The sequence below is a fragment of the Sesamum indicum genome, linkage group LG12 (genome assembly GCF_026168435.1).
Source record: "Sesamum indicum cultivar Baizhima isolate 11 linkage group LG12, ASM2616843v1, whole genome shotgun sequence".
Taxonomy (NCBI): Eukaryota; Viridiplantae; Streptophyta; class Magnoliopsida; order Lamiales; family Pedaliaceae; genus Sesamum; species Sesamum indicum.
This window is the reverse complement of record NC_142668.1, coordinates 11,950,953-11,976,305: the sequence shown is the minus strand read 5'-3', so window position 1 is coordinate 11,976,305 and position 25,353 is coordinate 11,950,953. Positions and strand designations below refer to the sequence as shown.

At 37.1% G+C, this 25,353-nt stretch overlaps 3 protein-coding genes across 3 annotated transcripts; 2 read left to right on the top strand and 1 right to left on the bottom strand.

The window, feature by feature from the left end:
* Nucleotides 1–1,132: 1,132 nt before the first annotated feature.
* Nucleotides 1,133–6,264, top strand: LOC105165810 (dynamin-related protein 5A). Its single transcript, XM_088875969.1, has 8 exons — nt 1,133–1,586; nt 2,068–2,259; nt 2,360–2,566; nt 2,838–3,266; nt 3,379–3,606; nt 3,702–3,897; nt 4,674–5,361; nt 5,708–6,264. Exons 1-8 carry the CDS (start codon nt 1,182–1,184, stop codon nt 5,892–5,894), a joined length of 2,532 nt encoding a protein of 843 aa, XP_088732095.1. The 5' UTR covers nt 1,133–1,181; the 3' UTR covers nt 5,895–6,264.
* Nucleotides 6,265–16,570: 10,306 nt separating this feature from the next.
* LOC105165392 (VQ motif-containing protein 4) lies at nt 16,571–17,658 on the top strand. Its single transcript, XM_011084388.3, has one exon. It carries the CDS (start codon nt 16,860–16,862, stop codon nt 17,535–17,537), a length of 678 nt encoding a protein of 225 aa, XP_011082690.1. The 5' UTR covers nt 16,571–16,859; the 3' UTR covers nt 17,538–17,658.
* Nucleotides 17,659–19,044: 1,386 nt separating this feature from the next.
* LOC105165393 (putative bifunctional methylthioribulose-1-phosphate dehydratase/enolase-phosphatase E1 1) lies at nt 19,045–24,628 on the bottom strand. The gene is made up of 12 exons (XM_088876644.1): nt 24,335–24,628; nt 24,054–24,190; nt 23,479–23,574; nt 23,277–23,396; nt 22,499–22,588; nt 21,553–21,729; nt 21,307–21,462; nt 20,646–20,792; nt 20,459–20,560; nt 19,828–19,937; nt 19,600–19,718; nt 19,045–19,491 (listed from the first exon to the last, which is right to left on the bottom strand). The coding sequence occupies exons 1-12, from the start codon at nt 24,519–24,521 to the stop codon at nt 19,400–19,402; spliced, it is 1,533 nt and encodes a 510-aa protein (XP_088732770.1). The 5' UTR covers nt 24,522–24,628; the 3' UTR covers nt 19,045–19,399.
* Between the last annotated feature and the right edge of the window lie 725 nt (nt 24,629–25,353).

The window sequence follows — 25,353 nt, the reverse complement described above, 5'->3', positions numbered from 1 at the left end:
TACTAAATATTATAATAGTATGTTAATTAATTTTGAATGTATATATTTAATATATCATAAACTTTTCAAGATTCACTTGGTGTCCCTATTTCAATTCAAGGCATGGGCTTCTAGGCAATTTAATTCGATTCAGATCAAGTAAAGACCCAATAATCCAGCAGATGTGGATCCACATCTAAAACAATTACCTAACCATCTAATTATGTTTTTTTTTTTCCTTCTTTTACGATTTATAAATGGTATTTTGAACAACTATATATAATAGTTATATTATTTTAATATAGTATTACAATTTATTTTCTTAATGGATGACAATATTTACACCGATACGAATTACCTCTATCTTTTAAATAATTATACATATACTCAACAAAAACTTTAATATTATTTGTACAAACCACCTACATTTTTTAAAAAAGTTATACATATACCCTAAAAAGAGCATCAACAATTACACAAACTACCCTTTTTCTTTTAGCTATTAGAGATAATTTCTATAATTATAAACAAGATTGGAGTGATTTGTATAAATATATCATAAATTGTAGTGTGTAAATGTAATTATCCCTTTTCTTAACCATGACACGTCCAATCATGACTTGAATGTAATTCACAATAAAATTATATGTACGATTAAAAAAAGGTTTTAGTGGTTCGATTAAATTAAATTATTCTTGTTAAGGATATTGTGAAATGCAAATTTAAACAATTAGAATTATTGGGTGTTTGTTTAACCTTAGGATTGAGCATGTCAAACTTACATTTTGAGTGTAAATATAATTTTCTTGTACTGTTTTTCAATAATTATTTTTAAATTAAATTCTATCAAAATCAATAAATACAACTATTTTTAATCTAATTATTTGTTATGCCTATTAAATATTATTTTAGTATTTTTTATTAACCTTAGAAGTAAAATAGGTTCTATACTTCGTCTATAATGCATTTGAATAATTAATTATAAAATTATACATATATATTTTATAACAAATTTCTTTAAAATTAATTATCTTATAATCAATTATCTTGCAATCAATTGGGCTGAGCTAACTTGCTGAGCAGATATGGACTGGGCCCATTAGAAGGCCCATCTATCATCAAACGGCTCTCCATACATCAAAATTCAAATTTGAACGCTCCGATTCTTTTCCCCCCTCCACCACCGTCACTCTTCCTCCCCAATGGTCACCTCCGGCGCCGGCACCACGGCAGGCACTGAAAACACCGACGGTTTCCTCAAAACTCCCTCCAAAGCACCTTCGGGTGAAAGTTCCGCTTCCAGGAGACAGATGCAGAAGCAGCAGCAGCACCAATCCATGAATACTTCTAACAAGTCCGCTTTCGAATTTAAGAAGAGATTCGAGGCCTATAATCTGCTGCAGGCCGCTGCCGTTGCGTTTGGGGAGAAATTCCCAATTCCAGAGATTGTCGCTCTCGGAGGCCAGTCGGATGGTAAGAGTTCACTGCTCGAAGCCCTCCTAGGGTTCCGCTTCAATGTGCGGGAAGTTGAAATGGGCACCCGACGTCCACTTATGCTGCAGATGGTTCATGACTCCACTGCTCTCGAGCCGCGATGCCGGTTTCAGGTCCTGTACATTCCTTCCTTATTTGTCTTAGTTTTGTGTTTGGAAGAGTTACAGTGAGGGTACATTGCTTAAATTTATAGTGAATTTTTATACATGAAATGCGAAGATTTGGATTGTCGGTGAATCTTTTCTTGTAAGCGAGTATTTCCAATCCAATTTCTTTGGTTCAATTCCTTGATACCACACTCTATGCTAGGATGTTTAGAACTTAAAAAGTTGTTTTGAGCTCGGTTCTGAAATTCTTGGTGAGGTAGTAACTGCGAAGATAAGTAAAGTCTTGGGGGACACTATGTGCTCGCTTTTTTTTGCCTTGATGAATTTGATTTTGCATGACATTGAGGCTTCAAGTATTTTGACGTTGGAATTTGAATAAATTTCTTAACAGTTTAATTTCTTCTGAGCCAATATCAACTTTTGTGTTGATTTAAGTGTAGCTGTTCTAATTTGGGCCTAGAGGAAGCTGACGTAATTTATGCAACAGGAAGAGGAGTCTGAAGAATACGGGAGTCCTATTGTATCATCTACTGCAATTGCAGATACCATAAAGTCTCGTACTGAAACACTTTTAAGGAAGACCAAAACTGCAGTTTCATCCAAACCAATTATAATGAGAGCAGAATATGCACACTGTCCTAATCTCACCATCATCGATACTCCAGGCTTTGTTCTAAAGGTATGCAATGAAATCTAGACATTAGAATAGATAGGTGACGTTTTCATTTTTTTCCTGAAAATTTCTCGTGGACTCAATTGAGAGGTTGAAATAACAACAGGCAAGGAAAGGTGAACCTGAGAGTACACCGGATGAAATTTTGTCAATGGTGAAGTCCTTAGCTAGTCCACCACATCGCATTCTTCTGTTTCTTCAACAGAGTAGCATTGAGTGGTGCTCGTCTTTGTGGTTGGATGCTATCCGTGAAATAGATCCAGCCTTCAGACGCACTATCATTGTTGTCTCCAAATTTGATAACCGCCTTAAGGTATGCTACTTTATTTGAGGATTTCCTAGCAGGCCAACAATAGTAATTACTGTCAAAGTGTGATCAGCATAAAATAGTGAAGCTTTGCAAGTTTGCAGGATTCATCCTCTCCATCATGCTGCTGCATGATGTTTTTTTATTTCTTTTTTGTATTATTACTGCAAGATTTACTCTGCCTTTAGTGTGAGCTAATTATTTTTTGGGGAAAACCTGAGAACTATTGACCATACTCCATAATAGCTGGAATGAATTAAAAGTTAATATTATTCAGGAGTTCAATGACCGTTGGGAAGTGGATCGCTATTTGAGTGCAAGTGGATACCTTGGGGAGAACACTCGACCCTTTTTTGTTGCCCTGCCAAAAGATAGAAGCACAGTTTCTAATGATGAGTTCCGTAGGCAAATATCTCAGGTGGATGCAGAAGTAATGTGCTATCTACGTGATGGTGTTAAAGGTGGATTTGATGAAGAGAAGTACAAATCCTACATAGGTTTTGGTTGTCTCAGAGATTATTTAGAATCTGAACTCCAGAAGAGGTACAAAGAAGCTGCCCCTGCCACGTTGGCTATACTAGAACAGCGCTGCAGTGAAGTGACAGCTGATTTGGCCAGAATGGAGGGCAAGATTAAGGCAACTTCTGATGTCGCTCATCTTCGCAGATCTGCCATGTTGCATGCTGCTTCTCTCTGCAACCATCTGGTGTATATTTATATTTCTATTTGAATTTTTCATTCTTCCAATCTGAGCCTTATGGTTCATGATGTTGATTTGGATATGAAATTTAACATAATGTTTCTTGTAATTGAAAAAGGAAGCACTTCTTGATGGAGCAGCAGATCCACCACCGGAGCAATGGGGGAGAACAACAGAAGAAGAAAAATTGGAGAGTGGTATAGGTGGTTGGCCTGGTGTTACAACAGATACAAAGCCTCCCAATGCAACTCTTCGTCTTTATGGGGGTGCTGCATTTGAGAGAGTGGTGCATGAGTTTCGCTGTGCAACATATTTCATGGAATGCCCAGTAGTGTCAAGGGAGAAGGTACTTTCATCAAAGTGAAGTTTACTTTCATCAAAGTGAACTTTTTCTTCTGTCTGAAACTTGGCAGTGTAAACTTTCATCCAATCTTTTGACAGGTCGCCAATATCTTGCTTGCACGTGCTGGTAGAGGTGGAAGTAGAGGACTTACAGAGGCAGCTGCAGAGATTGCACGGGCTGCAGCTACGTCATGGCTTGCTCCTCTTCTCGACACAGCATGTGATCGGCTTGCTTTTGTTTTGCGCAATCTTTTTGATATTGCTATTGAGAGAAATCGCCATCGTCACTCAGGATGTAAGTTCAAAGCCATATTATGTTTCCTTCATTTAACAGTTTCTTAGAGGAAAAGTCTTCTTATGGTTGTTTGTGGAATTTACTAGACAGGATTTACGTGTAATATGCACTCTCAAGCTGCTACTACTATGAAGTAATGTGATAGGCCGTCAGCTGTTGGCATCCCCATTATAATAACTTAGATCTTGGTTCAGTTTCCATAAAGTACATGAATCCACTCTGCTCCCCATGAATGTTTGTAACTCCAGTCAAGCTTTTGAAGACCCCTGCTGCTTTGGTTTTAGAGTTAGGACCATCCATGAGCGTCTGAATCACAATGATCTAGACAGGAAACAGTGTCATGAAACTTACATTTCTTTTATATGTCCACCTTTACAGTTATCTAGTAATGCACGTTCAATGCAATTAGAGTAATCACACAATAATTCCATTTTTACATCTGATAGTAGTGATAAGATTTTGCAGTATTGTGAGCTGAAGCTGAATTTTTAATTTGGTTGTTTTTTAAACTTCTGCAAATTTGAGATAGTGCTAGTAATTGATTAAATAAGGGATGATATCTGATTGTTAAAGAGAGACAGGAATTGCGGATAGTGGTACATTCAAAATGTTGGCATTATATTCATATTTGGATCTGATTATTTTCCTCCCGTCCCTAGCCCTTTCCTTTTTCCCTCTCCCCCTGTTTTCCTAAGAATCAAGAAGAGCAGGAAAACTAGTTTTTCTTAGCTGATTAATTGACTTATTCTTTCATTTATTTTTTAAATTCTGTAAAGATGATCTGCAATCTGGTGACATGGATGGGTATGTTGGTTTTCATGCTGCTTTGCGACGCTCTTACAACAGCTTTATAGAGGATCTTGCCAAGCAGTGCAAACAAGCAGTTCGACACCATCTAGATTCAGTTACTAGCCCATACTCTGTGGTTTGCTATGAGAGCGAGATACCAGGGAGTTACATTTCAGGCATAAATTCAATTTATCGAACAAATCAAGTGTCAGCGGGGTTGTTTTGTCTTGATCTGTCTGATGCGGGACCTGTATCACGCAAGGAAATCAGTAATGACCAAGAAAACATTCCCCCAGAAAAGAATGAAATCACTCCAGGAAAAGTGGCTGATTCTAGAGAAGCTCTTCGAGAAAGTCAGATGACTGTGCCTGAGACCCCGTCACCTGACCAGCCATGTGATGGAAACTATGCAGTCAAAAAGGAACTTGGCAGTTGTGTTGAAGCCGGAGCAAGAAAGCGCCAAGCTAGAATCATAGGCAATAACAGAAATATGGAGCATTTCAGGATCCATCATGGTGGTAGCCTTCTGTTTGGGACTGGGGATACTGCTTCCAGATCAGGATCAACTTACACAGAGATATGTTCAACGGCTGCCGAGCATTTTGCTAGAATTCGTGAAGTTCTGGTTGAGAGGGGTGTGGCATCAACTCTAAACTCTGGCTTTTTAACACCTTGGTATGTGGCTATGCTTCGCAAGTTACCATCCTCTTTATCACATATATTACTTATTACACAGAGTTTTTCTGTTAATGAAGTACTTAAATCCAGGTGTTGCTTAGTATTGTGAATCCTGAATCTGCAAATAGTTATGCATTTGCTTCCTTTTATTTCTATTAATAAATGGAAAGGGATCCATGCCAACCCCCCCACACCCTAGGCACGGACGAATTAACAAAAACAGAAATATAGCTGTGCATTTTCTTGTTTGGATTTCGTGAAACAGATTGCATAAAGATGCCCAAATTGACTACTCTTCATTGACATTTGTTATCTTCTCTCTTTACTCAATCCATTTCTGCAGCCGAGAGCAACTTATTATTGCACTCGGGTTGGACTTGTTTGCTGTGACTGATGAGAAATTTATGGACATGTTCGTTGCCCCTGGAGCAATTGATGTACTTCAAAATGAAATGCAATCCCTCCAGAAGCGCCAGAAAATACTGCATTCCTGCTTGAACGAGTTCAAAAATGTAGCAAGAGCACTTTGACACTAGCATCTCATATCATGTCGGTTGAAGAGACCTCCAGAGTATAAATTTGCAAAATTAATTTGCTAGGTAAAACGCGAAATCCTTCATTTGTTTCAAAACTGGTGAAACGATCAGATGCTCCAACGGCGATCTCCCTATACAAGGAGTAACAGGATTTGCTTTCCTGACTTACATCAATGTGACCAACTTTTACGAGACTGATGAACAATGTTTATACTGTATATTCGTGGAAATTCAATTCTTGCTTGGTGGTTCTGAGTGTATCTTTCTGAATCGATTGTATTATTAACCTAATTGCTATATCTACCTCATTGTGAATATGAGAATATTTGTTACAAAGTTACATACGACATGCTCTTCCTTGTAATCTAATTAGTTTACAGATTTGTCATGTTATTATGGTATACAGTTAAAAAGGGTTAGCAATCATATTATATGTGGAATACCACTTATAGTGTCGGATGTAATTCAGGTATTCGTGTACATGGTGCTGTATTTTAATAATCCCACATGGATGAATAATTCAATAAATGCCATAATTTAAGTCATCCCAACCTTTTACGACAAATAAGCAAATTGTCGATGAGTCAACATGTTTCTCTAGTTTCTAGGAAAGAATCCTTCAGTCCTTTAAGTACAGCTTTTTGTAGTACAAAGAGTCGCGCCTCCCCCATTTCTTACTGATAATAATAATATTTAATTTATATGATTAAGTCTTAATAATATAATATATACGTATAATAAATATTTACTAATTACATGGTTGTATACATATACATGTGTATATAAAATTATGTGTTGCAACATTCGTATCATATTCATGTTATCGTTCTATATTTGACATGTATCCAGTATAAATGTGTACAAATATATACACTCATACATACGTATGATCCAAAAATAGGGGGAAAAAGTCAAAATGAGCAGAGCTGGTATGCCAGGCTAATGGCCTAATCCAACCAAAAATCGCAGAGCATCGGGTCGCGAAATTTCAAACTCCACTGCTGCACTGCTGTCTCTTGGTGTTGGTTTGGTACCAAGCAGAGATCATCATTTTGATCTCCACCAGATTTTTATAAGACCAAATATATATATATATATATATATATATCCACACGTATTCCCCCCCCTCCCCCCGGAAAAAAAAAACTTTCTTCTACCTTCTTTAATTTAAGCTTTTTCCTTTTCTAGTAATTTGGATAATAATTAAAGAAGTTTTAGAGAAAGAACTTGATTCTTGGCTATATATACTTATCTAAATCAGGGTTTTTCATTTTCTGCTAAATATATTAATCAAGTAAAAAAATATCGAACAGTACGAATCCTATTACATTAACAGTAGAATCTACGTCATAATTAATCTGCACTCAGTTGACGTGAATAGTTGACTCGCGTTGGAACTTAATCATATATACAATTTTGTGCTAAAAGTGCCGAACTAAGGCGAAAAGAATTATAGCAAGGATATATAACTAGTGGTACATATCATTATTAATTAATTAAGTTAATGTATGAAGAGTGTGAGAGATAGGTCTTAACTAATTCCCTCTTTATTCAATGCTTTTAAAAAGCCTAACAAGTCACGTGAAATTGTCAAAGGGTTGTATTATAAGTATAGACAGTATAGTCTCTCAACACGAAAGCATATTTATATATCATGGCACTTCAAGCATTTCCATCTTTTTTCCAATATTCCAATTTAATGGGAATTGGATTCTTTTTACTTGCATTCCCAGAATTTGATGAACTAAACCCACTTTTAATTAGTTACCAGCTGGGACTGGGAATCGTACTGTTATAGGAGTTGACAATGCTCATTCCATGTGTGATTAACCATTTCACGATAACTTATAATATACTCACATTAAGTAACTAGTTATATATTTTCAGTGAGTTCAAAACTCATATTATTCAAATAAAAAAGGTATGATTTAATTACCAGACCAGTGTATGTAGCGACGGTAAATCGATATTTATTCCTGTGCTACATAATTAAGAAAAGGAAACATAATTTGTTAAGATTATGATCAAGAATGTGGTGGGAATTACGGGCCCTTTTGTGTGTGGGAGAGAGAAATTCTAATTTTTAGGTTTCCAAGTGACCTCACTTTGTAACATGGAAGGACTTACTAGTTTTTTGAGCATTTACTTTGTAGTATGAGTTTTTGGATGAAAATAATAATTATGTATTAATCATAATATGTGTATTTATTCTGTTTGAATTGAATAACTCTACGTATCTATTTAGGTGAAATTAAGTTATTTAATCTAAACAATAATTAGTACCAAACTAATGAATTAAAAACGAGTCTCCATAATATAAAATAAACACCTTATTTAAATGTATTGCACTCTTTTATACAACCTAAGATACAGGGACCAAAATTATTTATTTTGTGAGGACAAAGCAATCTGGTTTTAGAATCTTTGTGTGTCTTTACCTAACTAATATATTAATAAAGTGAAGTGAAGTGAGGATAGCAGGATTTAGTGAAACATGTCTGCAGATTCTGCATTACTTTGCAGATGAGCTGACACCACTCCCTAATAATACCATTCTCCTCTTGTCTTCTACCACCATTTTTTCATTTTAAATCTATATTTTACTTAATTTACTCTATATATATATATATAAATTAGATGTATTATTAGAAAACTAGACAAATAATTTATTTTTATTTCTATTATTTTCGCTAAGAATTTCAGTACATAGTTTTGGCTCCTATGATATATACTATGTTAATTATTGTTCTGTGCTTGGAGTGTAAACTGTTAGGAAATGGATCGGGTTAAGATGGATAACAGGTGGAATATGAAGGCAGTAAAAGACACACGAATTTGTTAACCCAGTTTGGATATAAATCCTACGTCTGGGGGCGATACCAAGCCAGGAGAAAACACTCAAAGAGGAGAAAAATTGAGGAGTACAACACACACACACTTGTATGCAAGTCTTCACCACACGTGAAAGACAACACTCACCCTCGTCTCAACTCTTTCTTTTCTCTCTACTCTATTCTACTTTGCTCTATTAAAACAATGCTAATAAGAGTAGTATATATAGCCATGACTTATCCTTTTTCCAACTCAACTTGGGATTTCTAAGTTGAATGAGGTTATCCTTCTCCAACTCAACTTTGAATCGGGTTATCCTTCTCCAACTCAACTTGGGAATTCTAAGTTGAATCAGGTTATCCTTTTCTTCTTCAAATCAATCTTCACAACTTAACAATCTCCCACTTGAAGATTGATTAGCTTTTCTCCACTTCTTTCTTGGTACCGCCGGGTTTGTCCACTCTAGTCATCAAGGCCAGTCGAAGCCGTACACAGCTTCAACTTCGCCATCGCAACCGCCTTGGTCAGCATGTCCGCAGGATTCTTTTCTCCTTGGATCTTCTCCAGCTGCAGTGCCTTCTTCTCCAGAAGTTGTCGGATGAAATGGTACTTGATCTCGATGTGCTTTGTCCGCGAATGGAACGCGGGATTCTTTGCCAGATGGATCGCACTCTGGCTATCGCTATGAAGAATCACATCTGCCTGAGGTTTCCCTAATTCACCCAACAAGTGTTGCAGCCAAATGAGCTCCTTAGCTGCCTCAGTAACTGCCACGTACTCAGCTTCCGTCGTGGACAGTGTGACAACCTTCTGCAACTTTGAGACCCAGGATACGGCTGTACCGCCATATGTGAACACGTACCCTGTAGTGCTCCTCCTTTTGTCATAGTCACTCCCTGCAAAATCAGCGTCAACAAACCCAAACAAGGTAAGCTTGCCCTTACCAAACACCAATGCTCGGTCCTTAGTACCCCTCAGGTACCTAAGAATCCATTTCACAGCTTCCCAGTGCATCACTCCTGGATTGCTCATAAAACGGCTAACTACTCCCACTGCATGTGCTATATCCGGTCGAGTACAGATCATAGCATACATCAGGCTCCCAATTGCTGAGGCATACGGTGTGACTCTCATCTTTGCACGTTCGGAGTCAGTCTGGGGCGAATCACTGTTGGATAGTTTGAACTGATTTCCCAATGGCGTTCCAACCGGTTTTGCATTTTCCATCTTGAATCTGCATAATACCTTCTCAATATAATCAGATTGAGATAACCATAATTTACCAATACCTTTGTCCCTTGTGATTTTCATGCCCAATATCTGTCTTGCTTCGCCAAGATCTTTCATGTCAAACTTCCTCGATAACTGATCCTTGAGCCTATTGATCTCCTTGACATTTGATCCTGCTATCAACATGTCATCAACATACAGGAGTAGAATGATAAAAAACTCATCGAACCTCTTCACGTAGCAGCAATGATCAGCATTGCATCTAGAGAAACCTATCTCTAGCATGAAGTTGTCAAACTTCCTGTACCACTGCCGCGGAGCCTGTTTCAATCCATACAGGCTTTTCTTCAGGCGACACACCTGCTGATCATCTCCATTATACCCCTCTGGTTGTACCATGTATATCTCCTCCTCAAGATCCCCGTGTAGGAAGGCTGTCTTTACATCCATCTGTTGTAACTCCAAGTTCTCTGCCGCTACCATGCTCAACACAAGACGAATAGTAGTTAACTTGACAACAGGTGTAAAAACATCAGTAAAGTCAATACCGTATCTTTGTTGGAATCCCTTTACTACGAGTCTTGCCTTGTACCGCTTCTTCCCGTCTGATTCTTCCTTAACCCGATAGACCCATCTGTTCTGTAGGGCCTTCTTTCCTTTTGGGAGCTGACACAATTCCCATGTGTTGTTTTTCTTCAACGAGTTCATCTCGTCGTTCATCGCAAGCTCCCACTTGCTCTTGTGGACATCATTGACTGCCTCTGCGTAACATTCGGGTTCTCCACAATCAGACAAAAGCAAGTAATAAAGAGAGGGGGAGTACCTATCTGGGGCCCTTCTCAGCCTCGGTTCTCGACCTAGTGCCAAGGGTGTGCTGCTTTCAGTAATCGGTTCCTCCGATACTGGTTCTGGCTCTATCTCCGTTTGTTCGGTTTCGTCCGTCTGAACTCCCACTGAATCCGTATCTGCTGGTCTCATGATCCCGGAATTTGAAATATCGAGATCAACAAATTCCCTTTCCTTCTTGTCATCGTCCGGGCTTACCTTCCTGTCGTTGTACATTACATCCTCATTGAATATAACATTCCTGCTACGAATTATTTTCCGGTTTTGATCATCCCAGAATCTATACCCAAATTCGTCAGTCCCATACCCAATGAATGTACATTTAATCGACTTAGCATCCAGCTTAGTCCGATCATCGTTCAAAATATAGGCTGAACAACCAAACGTACGTAAGAAAGAAAGATCCACTTTCTTACCACTCCATACCTCTTCTGGTATCCTGTTGTTCAACGGGACAGAAGGCCCTCGATTGATCAAGAAAGCAGCCGTGTTGACTGCATCTGCCCAAAACATCTTTGGTAGTCCGCTCTTCAATCGCATGCATCTCGCACGCTCATTCAGTGTTCTGTTCATCCTCTCAGCAACGCCATTTTGCTGAGGTGTCCCCGGGATTGTTTTCTGCATTCGGATTCCATGGTCGGCGCAGTAATTCTTGATACCTTCACTGTTGTACTCGCCACCGTTATCCGATCTGAGACATTTCACTTGTAGACCTGTCTCATTTTCCACTAGTGCCCTCCATCTCCTGAATGTATCAAAGGCATCAGATTTTCTTTTTAAGAAATACACCCATACCTTTCTAGTGGAATCATCGACGAATGTCATGTAGTACGTTGATCCACCAAGAGATGACACTGGTGCTGGCCCCCACAAATCGGTGTGAACAAGCTCCAACTTTTCTTTCCTCGGAGTTCTTCCTGTGGTCAAGAAGCTCACCCGCTTCTGCTTTCCGAACACGCAGTGTTCACAATGACCCACCTCCACCGATTTTAACTCGGGCAACCGTCCTTTCGACTTCAGCACGTTCATTCCTTTCTCGCTCATGTGGCCCAAGCGATTGTGCCACAGGTTAGCCTGCGATACAGTTCCTGCAAAGGGAATGTTTGAACTAGATCCTCCCGCCATGTAGAGCGTTCCCGACTTTAGTCCTCGAGCCAAAGTCATTGCTCCCCGACTGATCTTCCACTTCGCGTCTCCAAACGTCGTGTGGAATCCATCACTATCCAGCTGTCCGACTGAGATCAAGTTCCTTTTCAGTCCTGGTATGTGTCTCACATCATGTAGGGTCCAGCATGACCCATTCGTTGATTTGATCCGCACATCTCCCTTTCCTACAATCTTGAGGGGTTTGTTATCTGCAAGATAAACTAAGCCAAAATCACCTGAGGTGTATGGCTCCATGATGTCTTTGTTGCTGCATGAGTGGAATGAGGCCCCTGAATCCACAACCCAATCATCGGAAGAACTGCTCACACTCAACAAGAGTGCATCCGTGATCTCCTCCGTCGCGGCATTCGCTGTTCGGCCCTCCTTTTCCTTCTTTGGCGCCCGACATTCGCTTTTCATGTGTCCGGGCTTCTCGCAGTTCCAGCACACCATCTCCTTCTTGCCCTTGTTCTTCCCCCTGGACCTTGACCTTGACCTTCCACGGTATTTACCCCGTGTGTCAGGTCTCCCTCTGGACTCTGTATGTAGCGCAGAGCCAGATGATCCACCCGTTTGCTTTCTACGGGTTTCCTCGTTCAACATCATGTCTCTGATGTTGTCGAACTTCATCTTCTCCTTCCCAGACGAAGTGCTCACTGAAGTAACAACCACATCCCAACTGTCAGGTAAAGATGAAAGCAAAATTAACGCTTTTACCTCATCGTCAAACACGATATCCACAGACGCCAGCTGTGTCGTGAGTTGGTTGAAGTCATTGAGGTGATCGGCCACCGACTTCCTCTCCTCCATCTGCAACCTGAATAGTTTTTTCATCAGCATAACCTTGTTCATTGCTGAGGGTTTCTCGTACATATCGGCAAGAGTCTGTAGAACTTCCTTCGTGCTCTTTGCTCCCTTCACATGATAGGCGACATTCCGAGAGAGCGACAGGATTATTGCGCTCATCGCCTTTCGATCGAGCACCTTCCATTCTTCATCACTCGTCTTCTCGGACTTCTCTGCAAGTGGTTCGTACAGGTCCTTCCCGTACAGGTAGGCCTCCATCTGCATACGCCAAAACCCAAAGTCGGAACCATTGAACCGTTCGACTGGAAACTTTCCCTCCATCTTAACTCCTTGAACCAGGCTCTGATACCAGTTGTTAGGAAATGGATCGGGTTAAGATGGATAACAGGTGGAATATGAAGGCAGTAAAAGACACACGAATTTGTTAACCCAGTTTGGATATAAATCCTACGTCTGGGGGCGATACCAAGCCAGGAGAAAACACTCAAAGAGGAGAAAAATTGAGGAGTACAACACACACACACTTGTATGCAAGTCTTCACCACACGTGAAAGACAACACTCACCCTCGTCTCAACTCTTTCTTTTCTCTCTACTCTATTCTACTTTGCTCTATTAAAACAATGCTAATAAGAGTAGTATATATAGCCATGACTTATCCTTTTTCCAACTCAACTTGGGATTTCTAAGTTGAATGAGGTTATCCTTCTCCAACTCAACTTTGAATCGGGTTATCCTTCTCCAACTCAACTTGGGAATTCTAAGTTGAATCAGGTTATCCTTTTCTTCTTCAAATCAATCTTCACAACTTAACATAAACGGAATAAGTTCGAGCCTAGCTCCATCATTTTTTTTCTTTTTTTTGATAAATGTAAATTTTATTAAACAAAAATACACAAGTCCATCATTTTTTATTGGCTCGAGTTCAACTTTATTTTTCATAACTCGAGCTCGAGCCAGTGTGTAGCGAGAGGAGAGATCACAGATTCTAGAGAGAGAGATTTTAGAGAGAGAAAGAGTGAGTAGAAGATCATACAAAGAGAGCAGTGACCAAAAGGACTTCTTCTTCATACCAAATCAGTTCATAGCCATTTTCATTTCTGAAGCACCAAACCAACACATAAAACCCCAAACTAGAGCAACACAGAAATTAAGATTTTCTCCTCATAGGCGCGCCCACACACACAAGTCGACGGTGAGACCAAGACTATGATATGTAATGACAAACCTGTTCGAGCTTCTTCCTTGGCCGACACAACAACAATCACCTTCCTTGTTGCCGGTGGTAGATGGATTGGGGCTTGCAATGGTTGATTTGGAGCTAGGGTTTTGCCTTTTATGATTTAAATCTGGGAATTGGGGAGAAAGAAAAAAAAAAGACTAGGAAGAAATGAGAAGAGACGGAAACGCCATCCGACTCTAATCGGGAAGTTGTCCTTCAACTCGCGGCGATGGAGCTCCGCCTCGGCAACGGGCAACCCACCCGATCCGTTTCTTGAGAAAGAAAGAGAGAGAATTCAGAAGTGATTAATGTGAGAGATATTTTTAATAAAATTATTCGGGTGTATATTCTTTAATAATTTATTTTGTTATAAATAAATATATTAAATATTATTATATTAATTATGAAAAATATTACAAATTTTAATTTATTATTATAAGTATAAATTATTAATTAGTTTAGTACTAATATAATTCATAAAAATTTAAAAAATATATATAAATCAAATTATCAAAACACTTGCATATGATTTTGTATAGTTATTCATATTAATAAAAAAGCTAACATAAATTGTTTTTTAAAAGATGTAGATCTTATTACATACGGAAGAAACTTAAAAGACAAAATTTTTAAAAATTAAAATACTAAATAATAATTGATCTCATTATATATAATAAAATAATAGTTAAATAATTATAACAATTCAACCAGCACCATCATTATCATCATCATCACCATTATTATTATTATTAGATAAATTTATGAAAATTACCAAATTTTAACATAAATGTACAAGACTGCACACTATATATCTTGATATATATATATATATATAATTCACAAATAGATATAAAAAAATTATAAATTAATTGTTAGGACTTGTCGATTTAAAAAAGTATAAGAGATTACAAATAGATATTAAAATATAACATACATTTTATATGTGTTATATTAAATAATATTTTTAAAAAATGTTAAAACTTACTAAAAAAATTAAGAGATGAATTTTTTAAACCAAAGTACAAATAGTAATCTACCTAATTGTATATATAATAAAAATAATTAAAATTACTCAATCATCATTATTATTATTAGTATGATCTTTAAATTAATTCATGGACATTACCAAATTTCATCATAAATATATAAATAATAAAATAAATTATATATTATGTATCTTGATATAAATATAAAACTCACACATAGAGTGATGCTCAATAATATTATGATCTACCATTCCTATCATAATAAAATAAGTAATTATTATAACTTGAATTGTACATTTCTCCATGTGATATGAAACACATTTTAATATTCTTCCTACTTATAGAACCATAATATATTTTTATTTCATATACAATAATCAACTAAGAAGCAAAACCAACGTACCCCAAATAATAAATTTTAAATAGCCAACACATTGAAAGAGTCAAACTGGTGTGAATTTTTCTTGCATATATCCTATATCGTTATAATTTAGATATAGCTTTTCATAATTATATGTATACCCCTCAAATATATTAAAAATATTTTTATTTTTTATAAAATTAAAAATAAATCATTTAAAAAATTTCAACATCATGACTATCATAGGTTGTTTTTGTAATTATGCAAAAAGAATGAGTGATTTGTATAAATAAATTATAAATTAAGAAGTGTAATTATTTTTAAAATAATTTATACTGTGTAAAAAATGTTATGCTCAATTGATATAAAATAATGTGGGTGGGAGCATTTATATATTTTGCAGTGTATGTTGTTATTTGAATGTAAAACTTAATTTCCATCACTATCTACGTTGAGATGAAGGCGGCGAGAATGGGAAAAGTCAGTGAGTCGTATAATATAAATAAGCAGTGGGGGGGGGGGGGGGGGGGAGATGGCATCAAACGTTGACATCCCAAATCCCAATATCCTCACACTCTCTCTATTTATTGACTTGAAGTTTCTACTTGCTGCCTGCTCCTCTACCCCCACAAACATTTTTAATTATAGATGATATTATGATTTTTTTTTCTAGATTTTAAGAATTAGTTTAAAAAATATAATAAGTGAATGATTACGTTCAACCAAGTTAAACATAATTTGACCAAGGGTGATGCTCAATGCCCAGCCCTAACGAGCTCTCTCAACGTCTTAAAATCCATGTCAGCATTTGCTCGGACCTTTTTTATATAGCATTTGGTTCATTATGTCATTTAATATATTTAAATTCAAATTTTGGTTCAATTAAATTAACGAATTCGTTCAAAAAGTACAAAAACAATAAGAAATTACTATAGAAGTAGACAGTACATTCGTATCTGTTGGACTTAAATTCACTTCATTGTCATACGGATCATATTAGAAAAATCGTATAGTACTTAAATGTAATAAATAAATTTTTGAGGGTAGGGTTGTAACGTGTTTAAAAAGATAAAATTGTAGTTATTAAAAGGAGGCACATGAATAGGAAAGAAAGGATGAAGAAATGAGAATATGAAGGTTGTGATGAGACATGTTGGAGTTTGAATTTTAGGCTTAGGAATAGAGTTAAGTTCCATGGTGGTGGGGTGGGGTGGGGTGAGGTGATATCATGTAAAAGACAGTTGGGGAGACGCACATTCTTGTTAGCCAATCAGTCCCTATAACCCCCAGGCCCACCATCAACCAAAAATCAAACAACAACAACATGAGAGAGAAAAAGTCTAGTGAGAGAAAGTGCGGCTACAAGACCCTTCAACCTCACAACACAAACACCCCATCTCCCATTCTCACCAAGTGTCCCCCTTCTTGTTTTTCGCTCCCTTCTTCCCCCACCCAAACTAACTCAAACATTTCTCTCTCTCTCTCTCTCTTGAGTGCAGGTGGTGAAGTAGTTGTTGATTAGCACCAAAAATGGATATAGAATCATTGAAATCTCAAGAGATAGACAACCCATCTCCCCCCGACAGCAATGGTGGCAGCACCATCACGGGCAACGGACCGTCGCCGCTCCACCTGATCCCCACCCCACCCACCACCCCAAAGCCCATCTGTAGATCTCATGAAACCAATCCTTACCCCACTACTTTTGTGCAAGCAGACACATCTACCTTCAAACAGGTGGTGCAAATGCTCACCGGCTCCTCGCAAACCACCAAACAAGCATCCAAAAATGATCCATCGCCGCCATCTTCCGCCGCCAGACTCGGCGGCAGCATCCCGCTCATCAAAAGCACCGGCCAGAAGAAACAAGGATTCAAGCTGTACGAGCGGCGGAACAGTCTGAAAAACGGGCTCATGATCAACACCCTCATACCGGGCTTCTCTCAAAATTCAGGCTTTTCACCCCGCAAGCCAGAGATTCTATCCCCGAGCATTCTTGATTTTCCGGCGCTTGTTCTGAGCCCAATTACGCCATTAACAGATGAGGCCTCGAACAAATACTCGTCAATGCCGTCGCCGTCAATGGAAGAGGAGAAGGCAATAGCGGAGAAGAAATTCTACTTTCATCCATCGCCGAGGAATGCGGAACCACAGCTGCTGCCGCTTTTTCCTTTGACTTCGCCTCGACTCTCCGAGTCTTCTTCTTGAGGGAATATAGTTTTAATTTTTGAGTAATTATAAGGCTTTTCAGAGTGAGGTAGCCATCATGCTACATTTCTACAATTAATCTTTTCTTCTAAGCAAAAAAAAAAAACACACTTCTTTTTTACTCCAATTTTTCTTTTTTCTGATTTTTTATAAATGTCTTTAACACGCGCATAAAAATTATATCATCAATTTTATACCAAATTCTGTATATATTAAATGAAATAAAAGACACCGTAAAAACCAAAACTGAATTCCCACGTTAATGAATTGGTATTAAATCATGTTTGATGCCTTGTGTTTTCCCCTTTGAAAAGAAAGCAAAAGGGCACTAATGCAGATTCTTACTCACCACTTGCTGCTGATCGAATAACTTTCCCCATGAAAACATTCTTACATACATATTACATTGTTTACATCAAAGGACAAGAATATTATTGCATACAACTTGTAAAATCAGAAACAACTTGAGATGTTTCGTTCCACTTTCATCGTTAGATTATAGTTTGGCAGTGTAGTCCATCCACTATAGAATTATTCAATAATTTAAGGAAAAAAGAGAGAATAATTATCCCTTAAATAAAAGTTGTTCTTAACAGTGGGATTGTGGGGAGGATGATTACAACCAGTTGGACGGAGCCTTTCAATTTCATTTGAACGAGTCTGAGACATTGGATTGCGATGGATTATTTTACATTGCATTGCGCACGTTGGTTCCCAGTAATCCCCACTTGTACTCATATTTGGCTTGGTGTTGCAAGTTGCAAGACCAGATTCCTCGTTCACTATTAATTTTCTTTTTTTCTGGGCAGGTTTTTGTCCAACTTTGTCAAAAGTCCTAATCATTGCTGGTTCAAACTTTTTAAAGTAGTCAAGTTGGTAAGAAATGAGACCAGTTGTTCTTTGGAGAGTACATCCTAATATAAATTAAGGATAAGTACATCATTTTTGTCAAAGTTTGTTTTGTAATTACTTATAATTTTTTTGTGGTTATTATATTTAGTATTTTAATGTTTGTTTCCATCTAACAAATAAATGATATTAGAAATAAATAAATAAAAATTTATATTTATCTCATATTGGCTTATTACTAACTTATTGCAAGTTAAACAATTTTTTTCTAAATAAACTACTATTATAAGAGTTAAAATGTACCTCCTTACATGCATTAGCATGGGGAGATGCATAAGAGTAGTTGATAAAAAAAATATACTTATTTAACTTGCAATAAATTAATAATCAATTAATTTAAGGTAAATATGGAGTTTTATTCATTTTTTTTGTTAATATCAATAAATTCAGTGAATTCGAATTAATTGAAGAATTTATTTATGTAATTAATACCTTTTGGGAGTGTCAAGATAATTTATCTTAATAAAAATATCCTAATTTTTGCTTTGTCCCACAACTCAAACACTTGATGGGTAGTTTGACAAAATCCGTGGTCGGAGGAGACGGTGTAATAAAGAAGGAAACGCAATTAGTGCAAGGGAGGTGGGGAAAGAAAGTATAAAGTATTAAGAGGACTAAATATTTATTAAGTAAACGCAGGAATGATTACAAGTTTGACCAAGAACAGAGAAAATGGCCCGAAAGCAACTTTTCCTAATAATTTGTTCTCTTGGTCGTGTAATTTTACTAGAAATAACACCAATGATGTAAGAGCCCATGAAACTTGAAATCAAGGACAGTCTTACGGGATGCAAAGCGGAGAACAACGGGCTGTCTGGAATGATTTGGGAAGCAGCAACAGAAGAAAAGTTATTTAAAATTCATCCATGCACTAGAGTGGGACAAAAGTTTGCCTCAACAAATACATGTTGATTATTGTTCTCCAACTGTTTACACGGGACTACATTGGGGTATTAAATTTCCAGAAATGACTTAGTTGTCCGGAAGCCATGATTCTCAGGAAGTGGTCCGTTCCCGGGGCGAATGGATATTATCACTTGTAGACCTGCATTAGGAGGCAATACGAATGATAGTCGGACATATGAAAATAAACAAGTTTAGTGCTTGAAATTTCAACAAAAGCAAAAAATAGAAATTGAAGGCGGAGGATAACCTGCTGCTTTTGCTGCTGTAGCTTCTTGATAGATATCGGTGACAAATAAAATTTCGGATGGGTTGTCTACTCCCAGAGACTCCGTGATCTCAATGTAGCTTTTCATTTCTTTTTTGTTCCTGAAAGTTGGGAAAATTTGGCAGTAATTACATGACAGTTGACAGGTCGGGGAGCAAAGATGAAAAATAGAATACTTTCTACCAAAGGGTAGTGAAGATCGAAGCTTACCCGACGGTAGTATCAAAAAACCCTGACAAATATTTCCTTAAGTCCCCGTAATTTGTATTGCCGAACAAGAGCCTCTGTGCCAATCTGCTTCCGCTGGAATATATGTACACCTAGGGAAAGAGAAAGTAGAAAGAATGATTAACATGTGTCTCTAACCTAAACCTTGGCTGCTTCCTACCGGAAGTGAATCTCAGAAACCTCTGTAAAAATGGGGACGTGAAGACAAGGACCAAAGAATGGAGTCTTCAACAACATAGAGATTACAGGTGAAGATAGAGGGATGTTTGGACTAAATCTAAGACAGATATTTAGGTTATGAAACAAAAGAATCCCATAGGCATCAGATTTAAGTCGCACAGAAAGCCATCAGGATTAATTATCAATGAAGAAGGAAAAGACAATGATCTTTCTTTTTTTCTTTTCTCCAAGCTCCTTAAAATCTGCAGAATAATGTGCAGCCAACTTAACTAAACTTTTATAAATTTGCTTGCTTGGTATATAGCTCCATAAGCTAGGGTGATACATTGAACTTTTAGCCAACAAAAGCGTTATGTAGAATGCTAATCAGGAGAGGTAGAGATAACCAAAAAGTAATGCAAGACTTCATCAACAAGTTGAAACTGAGAATAACCTTAACTCCGAGAGCATGCCACCTCTCCAGAGCAGCAGGTACATCATCAAATACCACTCCCTCTAACTCTTTCCTCTGGAACCCAGTTCGCCATATATGACCCTGAGAGTTGGTTATACAGTAGGAGTTCTCATCAATTTTTTTCTGAAGTGCTTAGAGAGACAGAACTAGATAATTTTAGTCTTACCTGCAATTGTTTCAAGGAAGTAATTTTCCTGTCAGCTTTAATCATGGCCTCAACATTAGCAACCAAAGCTGCAATTATGTCCTGTTTCTCTCCATTTGAGGGGATGGGAACTGCCCCAACAACACCATTTTCCAGATCTTCTTGTACCTGATTGTAGAAATTCCATTAGGACGGCAATGGTTGACACCAATAAGAACTGCATGGTGATGATTACGCCAAAATTTCTGGGACGCTTTTATCTTAGATAGGAGGAGCTTTTTAGGTTAACTCAAAGTACACATAGAAACCAACTAACTGATCTCAGAAAGTACTACAAACTGTAGATGACCTGCACCTCGTGCCCTTCAAAAGAAATGAAAGATTGCACCTGTAATGATCTTTAACCAATAATCACATCTTTCGAACAAAATTATTATTGTTCAGAATATATTGCAGCAACACAGCACAAAAGAGACAAGATAGTCCCACGAGTTGCACTTCATAATGTTTGTTGAGTTATTCTTTCTCACTGGATAAAGAAGTTGAAGGAATTTGACTTCCTAAACAAAATACTTACATCTTAAGGAGCAATTAAGCATGCAAAAATTCACTTTCTAAAGCAAAATGACAGTTGAGGATAACCTTTAACTACATAGAGATATGTTTTTGATGGTTGACTTACTTGCGCTCTTAGCAACTTAACATCATCTTGAGTCTCTGCTGTATCATATGTCAGTTCCAAATGCTTCCCCACACTATCACGAGCATATGGAAAGAGAACATCCGAAACAAATGATATGGGAGTAGTAGTTCCTTCAATGTCCAGTACAATGCAGCGCTGCAATTGATAGATATAGATGTACATAAAACACATAATAAAGCTGTGCCCAGAGCATGTGACATGGTATGGAATAGCCAAAAAACTTACTCTTGATGGTTCAATGCCATTACTTAAAGTCCCCGATTTTGCAGAGTTTTTAGTGTAATGATGGTTGCCTGGAACCCCATTTGGAATTTGAATGGGACCATGAGATGGTGTTGACCAGTCCAATCCTAACTGATGAAGTTTAATGGCAGCATCGAAAAGATAATGGTAGCATTCAGCCTGAAATTAATTACCAATAAAACAAAAAACACGTCAAACAAAAGTTGTTAATAGGAGGGAAGCAACCAGAGGTCCATGGAATAAGCAGAAGCTAGCAGAAATTCTATTCTCTGTAATCTCAGATACGATTAGGAAAAGAAAGACAGAAATTTTTCAACCCCCATTGCATGTCTACTGGGTAGCATCATCGCACTTATTTGACAAATTATTCAAGAAACAAATGTATTTGGCATCGCATTCTAGTTAACAAAATCAATCCTCAAGGCTCAATCACATTTACATAATCTCATAGACAATGAGAGAGTAATTCTACGATATATAACAGTTGTAGCAGGTCAATTATTTTTATTGGATTTAGTCATTCAACTTAATGTGAACAAATCAACAATGTAATTTTGTAATGCATGATAGATGTCATAATAATTATCAGATTTAATCCAACCCAGTGCGGACAAATCAACAATGGCAAAACTAAGTTATAAATTATTAATTTATAATCAAATATAAGCAAGAACCAAAAATGATTACAGGAACAATACAAAGTCAGAGCATCAATAATGATCCACTTCTGATATTAATAACCACTTTTTGTAATGATATCAAACCAACTAACCTATTTTCTTTTTTGTTTTTCGTTTCCAACAATGGGTCAATACAAATAGAATATCTCAACATTAAGCACCATAATACAAGTCATAAGAGTTTATTAATGCTCAGGATGGGTCGCATAACCAACTAGACATAGGCTATTTGAATTCCTGATACTCACCTGTGTTTTTGCACTGATCCATGAATCACCCCATATGTATATTCCATGATTCCGGACAAGCACAGCAGTGGTTTTAGGGTAAGCTTTGATCTGCAAAAGGAGAAGACTAGAAATTGCACAACACTGCTATTTGCCAGAAATGAATCACACACTGAAGACCTGTATGTAGACCAAGGGGATACCTTTGAATAGATTGTAAATTATGTTTCACTTAATAACACCATCCCCCATACTCTTATTAGTTGTAACATTCTAAATCACTTGAAATTCATGATTTTCATCCAATCAAGCTATGGCTATAATACACTCAATTAGAGATCCCGGGCTTAAAATTTCCATCAACATTCTCATCTTTTAGAAACTCTACTTCAGTTGATATAGAAGAGTTAACCCTTTTATACAATGTTGTATTGTTCTCAGGCTATAGTTTATAAAAGATTTGAAGTCTACATCCCACGAGAAAAAGAGAACAATTTGAAGATACTCTCTATCTCAAAAACTAAAAGTATAAGTTGTAACATGATGTGCCTGCCTGTCACTTAGAACTATCAATTCTTTAATTATTTTGGACATTAAAAGAAACTTTCCTTGTGCTTATAAAATGAACTAATGCAATTGTTTCAAATGCCATCCTGCTATTGTCAATTTGCCTTCTTCTGGGGAAAGGTATGCCAAACACTTTACTATTACTGAGTTTGTAAAACTACACACAGCTATATACAATACTGTGTAAGTAGTAAAACCGGCATGAAGGCAAAAGTGAAGGGAAAAAACATACTGCTTCAGCAAGAGAATCAGTGAGCTCTCTTTCATGGGCAGTATTCTCTATGATTGGGACAACAAGGTCATCATAGTAACCATGACCTTGAATTCCTTTGATCATTTCCATATGGGTGATCTGCAAAATGAATGAAATAGAGCAGCATAAGCCAAGATTAGACTATATCTATGTCAGAGAACAAACAAACCGACATTCATACCCGAAATTCTTTTGCTGAAGGATTGAGCATTGTAACAAGACAAGATTCCATTCCATGACTGTGGATAACGGCACCAGCATTACGCATTTCATATGCCTAATACACAATAGCTTTTGTTATACAAAGTATAATAAATGGACAAACCATTTGATATATTTCTTGAAGGAAAAAAGGGCAAAAGAAACTTGTCCTACATCTTGACATATCTCGAAGAGCAACTCAACGTAGTAAAGTGAAGCCTGAATTTTCTTTGAAACAATTACCACATGAGGATTGTGGGATTCAAATCATTTACTACATATGTCCTAGCATAAACACCAACCTCTGCTCCCCATCGAGGTGGAAATAATCATATGGGATGTTTCGCACCACAGACATATAAGGGAATATAATTCGTGCATAATGGAAACTATTCTTTTTTTTTGTTATTTTTTACTTAGAAAAAAAACATAACAGAATTATTAAACTTAGATGTACGGTCAAACCATTCAAAGTCTATCCCAGCATTAGAGTGAACAGAGTCCATAAACCAGAAATTAGAATCATCACAAGAAAATTATAAACCAAATTCACACCTTCATGAACAGGGGGCCACAATCAGAACATTTAGGAGGCTTATACGGCCACGGCTTAGCCAACGGCTCATACAACACAGACCCACTGGGAGACAACACATACATATCATCCTCCATCATCCTTTCCTTCTGCACGCCTATGAAACACCCACAAGAATCAATTTTCACCCAAAACAACCCCCCCAAAGAAAACAGGAGCCCGCATAAATCTAACCACAAAACTCAAATCTCTACTCCGGAAACACCAAATTCATCAGTAGATACGCAAAATAAACATGTACCTGAGGGGGACATGACAACAAGCTGTTCGGGTTTGGGAACAGAATCATCATGAACTTTAATGGTGATGCTGCCACCAGTGCCAGATACCCAACCGAGATTGTAGAAATGGCGGCAGAGCTCTGCGATCAAGGCCTTAGTTTCTCTGACTCTGCTGCTCTCTAAATACGCCTGAGAAGTGGTACCCATTTCCACAGCTCCGTTTGTATGTATTTTTTTTTTCCGGTAAATTGGTCTGTATATATTGGTGTATATATATGCGTAGGTGTGTGAGTTGGGGGCTGCTGGGTGTGGACAGCGCCTCGCCTCAATCATGCCTTATTATTTTCGTAAAGCTTTCTTTGATTCTCTCAGTTCAACGGTGACTGAATTCTGGTCTCTGATTGGGCCACGTATGTGTAAGTTTCTAAACGTGCTGTGTTTATTAGAACTTGTGCTTTGTCATCTCAAACCCCAGTATTTTTTATTTTATTATTTAATAACGTTAATTTGCTCCGCTAAATTAATTTTAGTAAAATAAAATACATCTTATTTTTTTTATTATTCATCGTCGCGGCACGCCGTTCTTAACTGCATATAATAAATAATATTTTATATTTTAAATATTATAAATAAAAAATACAAATAAACCAACACATTATACTTTTAAAAAGAAAGAAAGAAAGCAACAAACGAAAAAGGAAACCAACTTAAAGATATTATTTGTATACCGATAAAATTGATGTTGCGATGTCATAATCATCGTTTATGAGAGAAAAAAATATTTTCATTTTATATAGTATAGAAGATTACTATTACTACCATCTAATAAGTTGACTTGTTATAATACTAGTCATTGTCGCGAACATTTTTCGTAAGCATGTAAAAGATTTTGGTTTGCAAACATATAAAAAAGAAACAATTGTAATGTGAAGGGATGATAAGTACCAAGTTCATGAGGGAATATTCTTATCTAAGTTGTATAATATATTAGTCATATAATTAATTTTGTTTCTTGAATTATGTATTAATTACACAATAA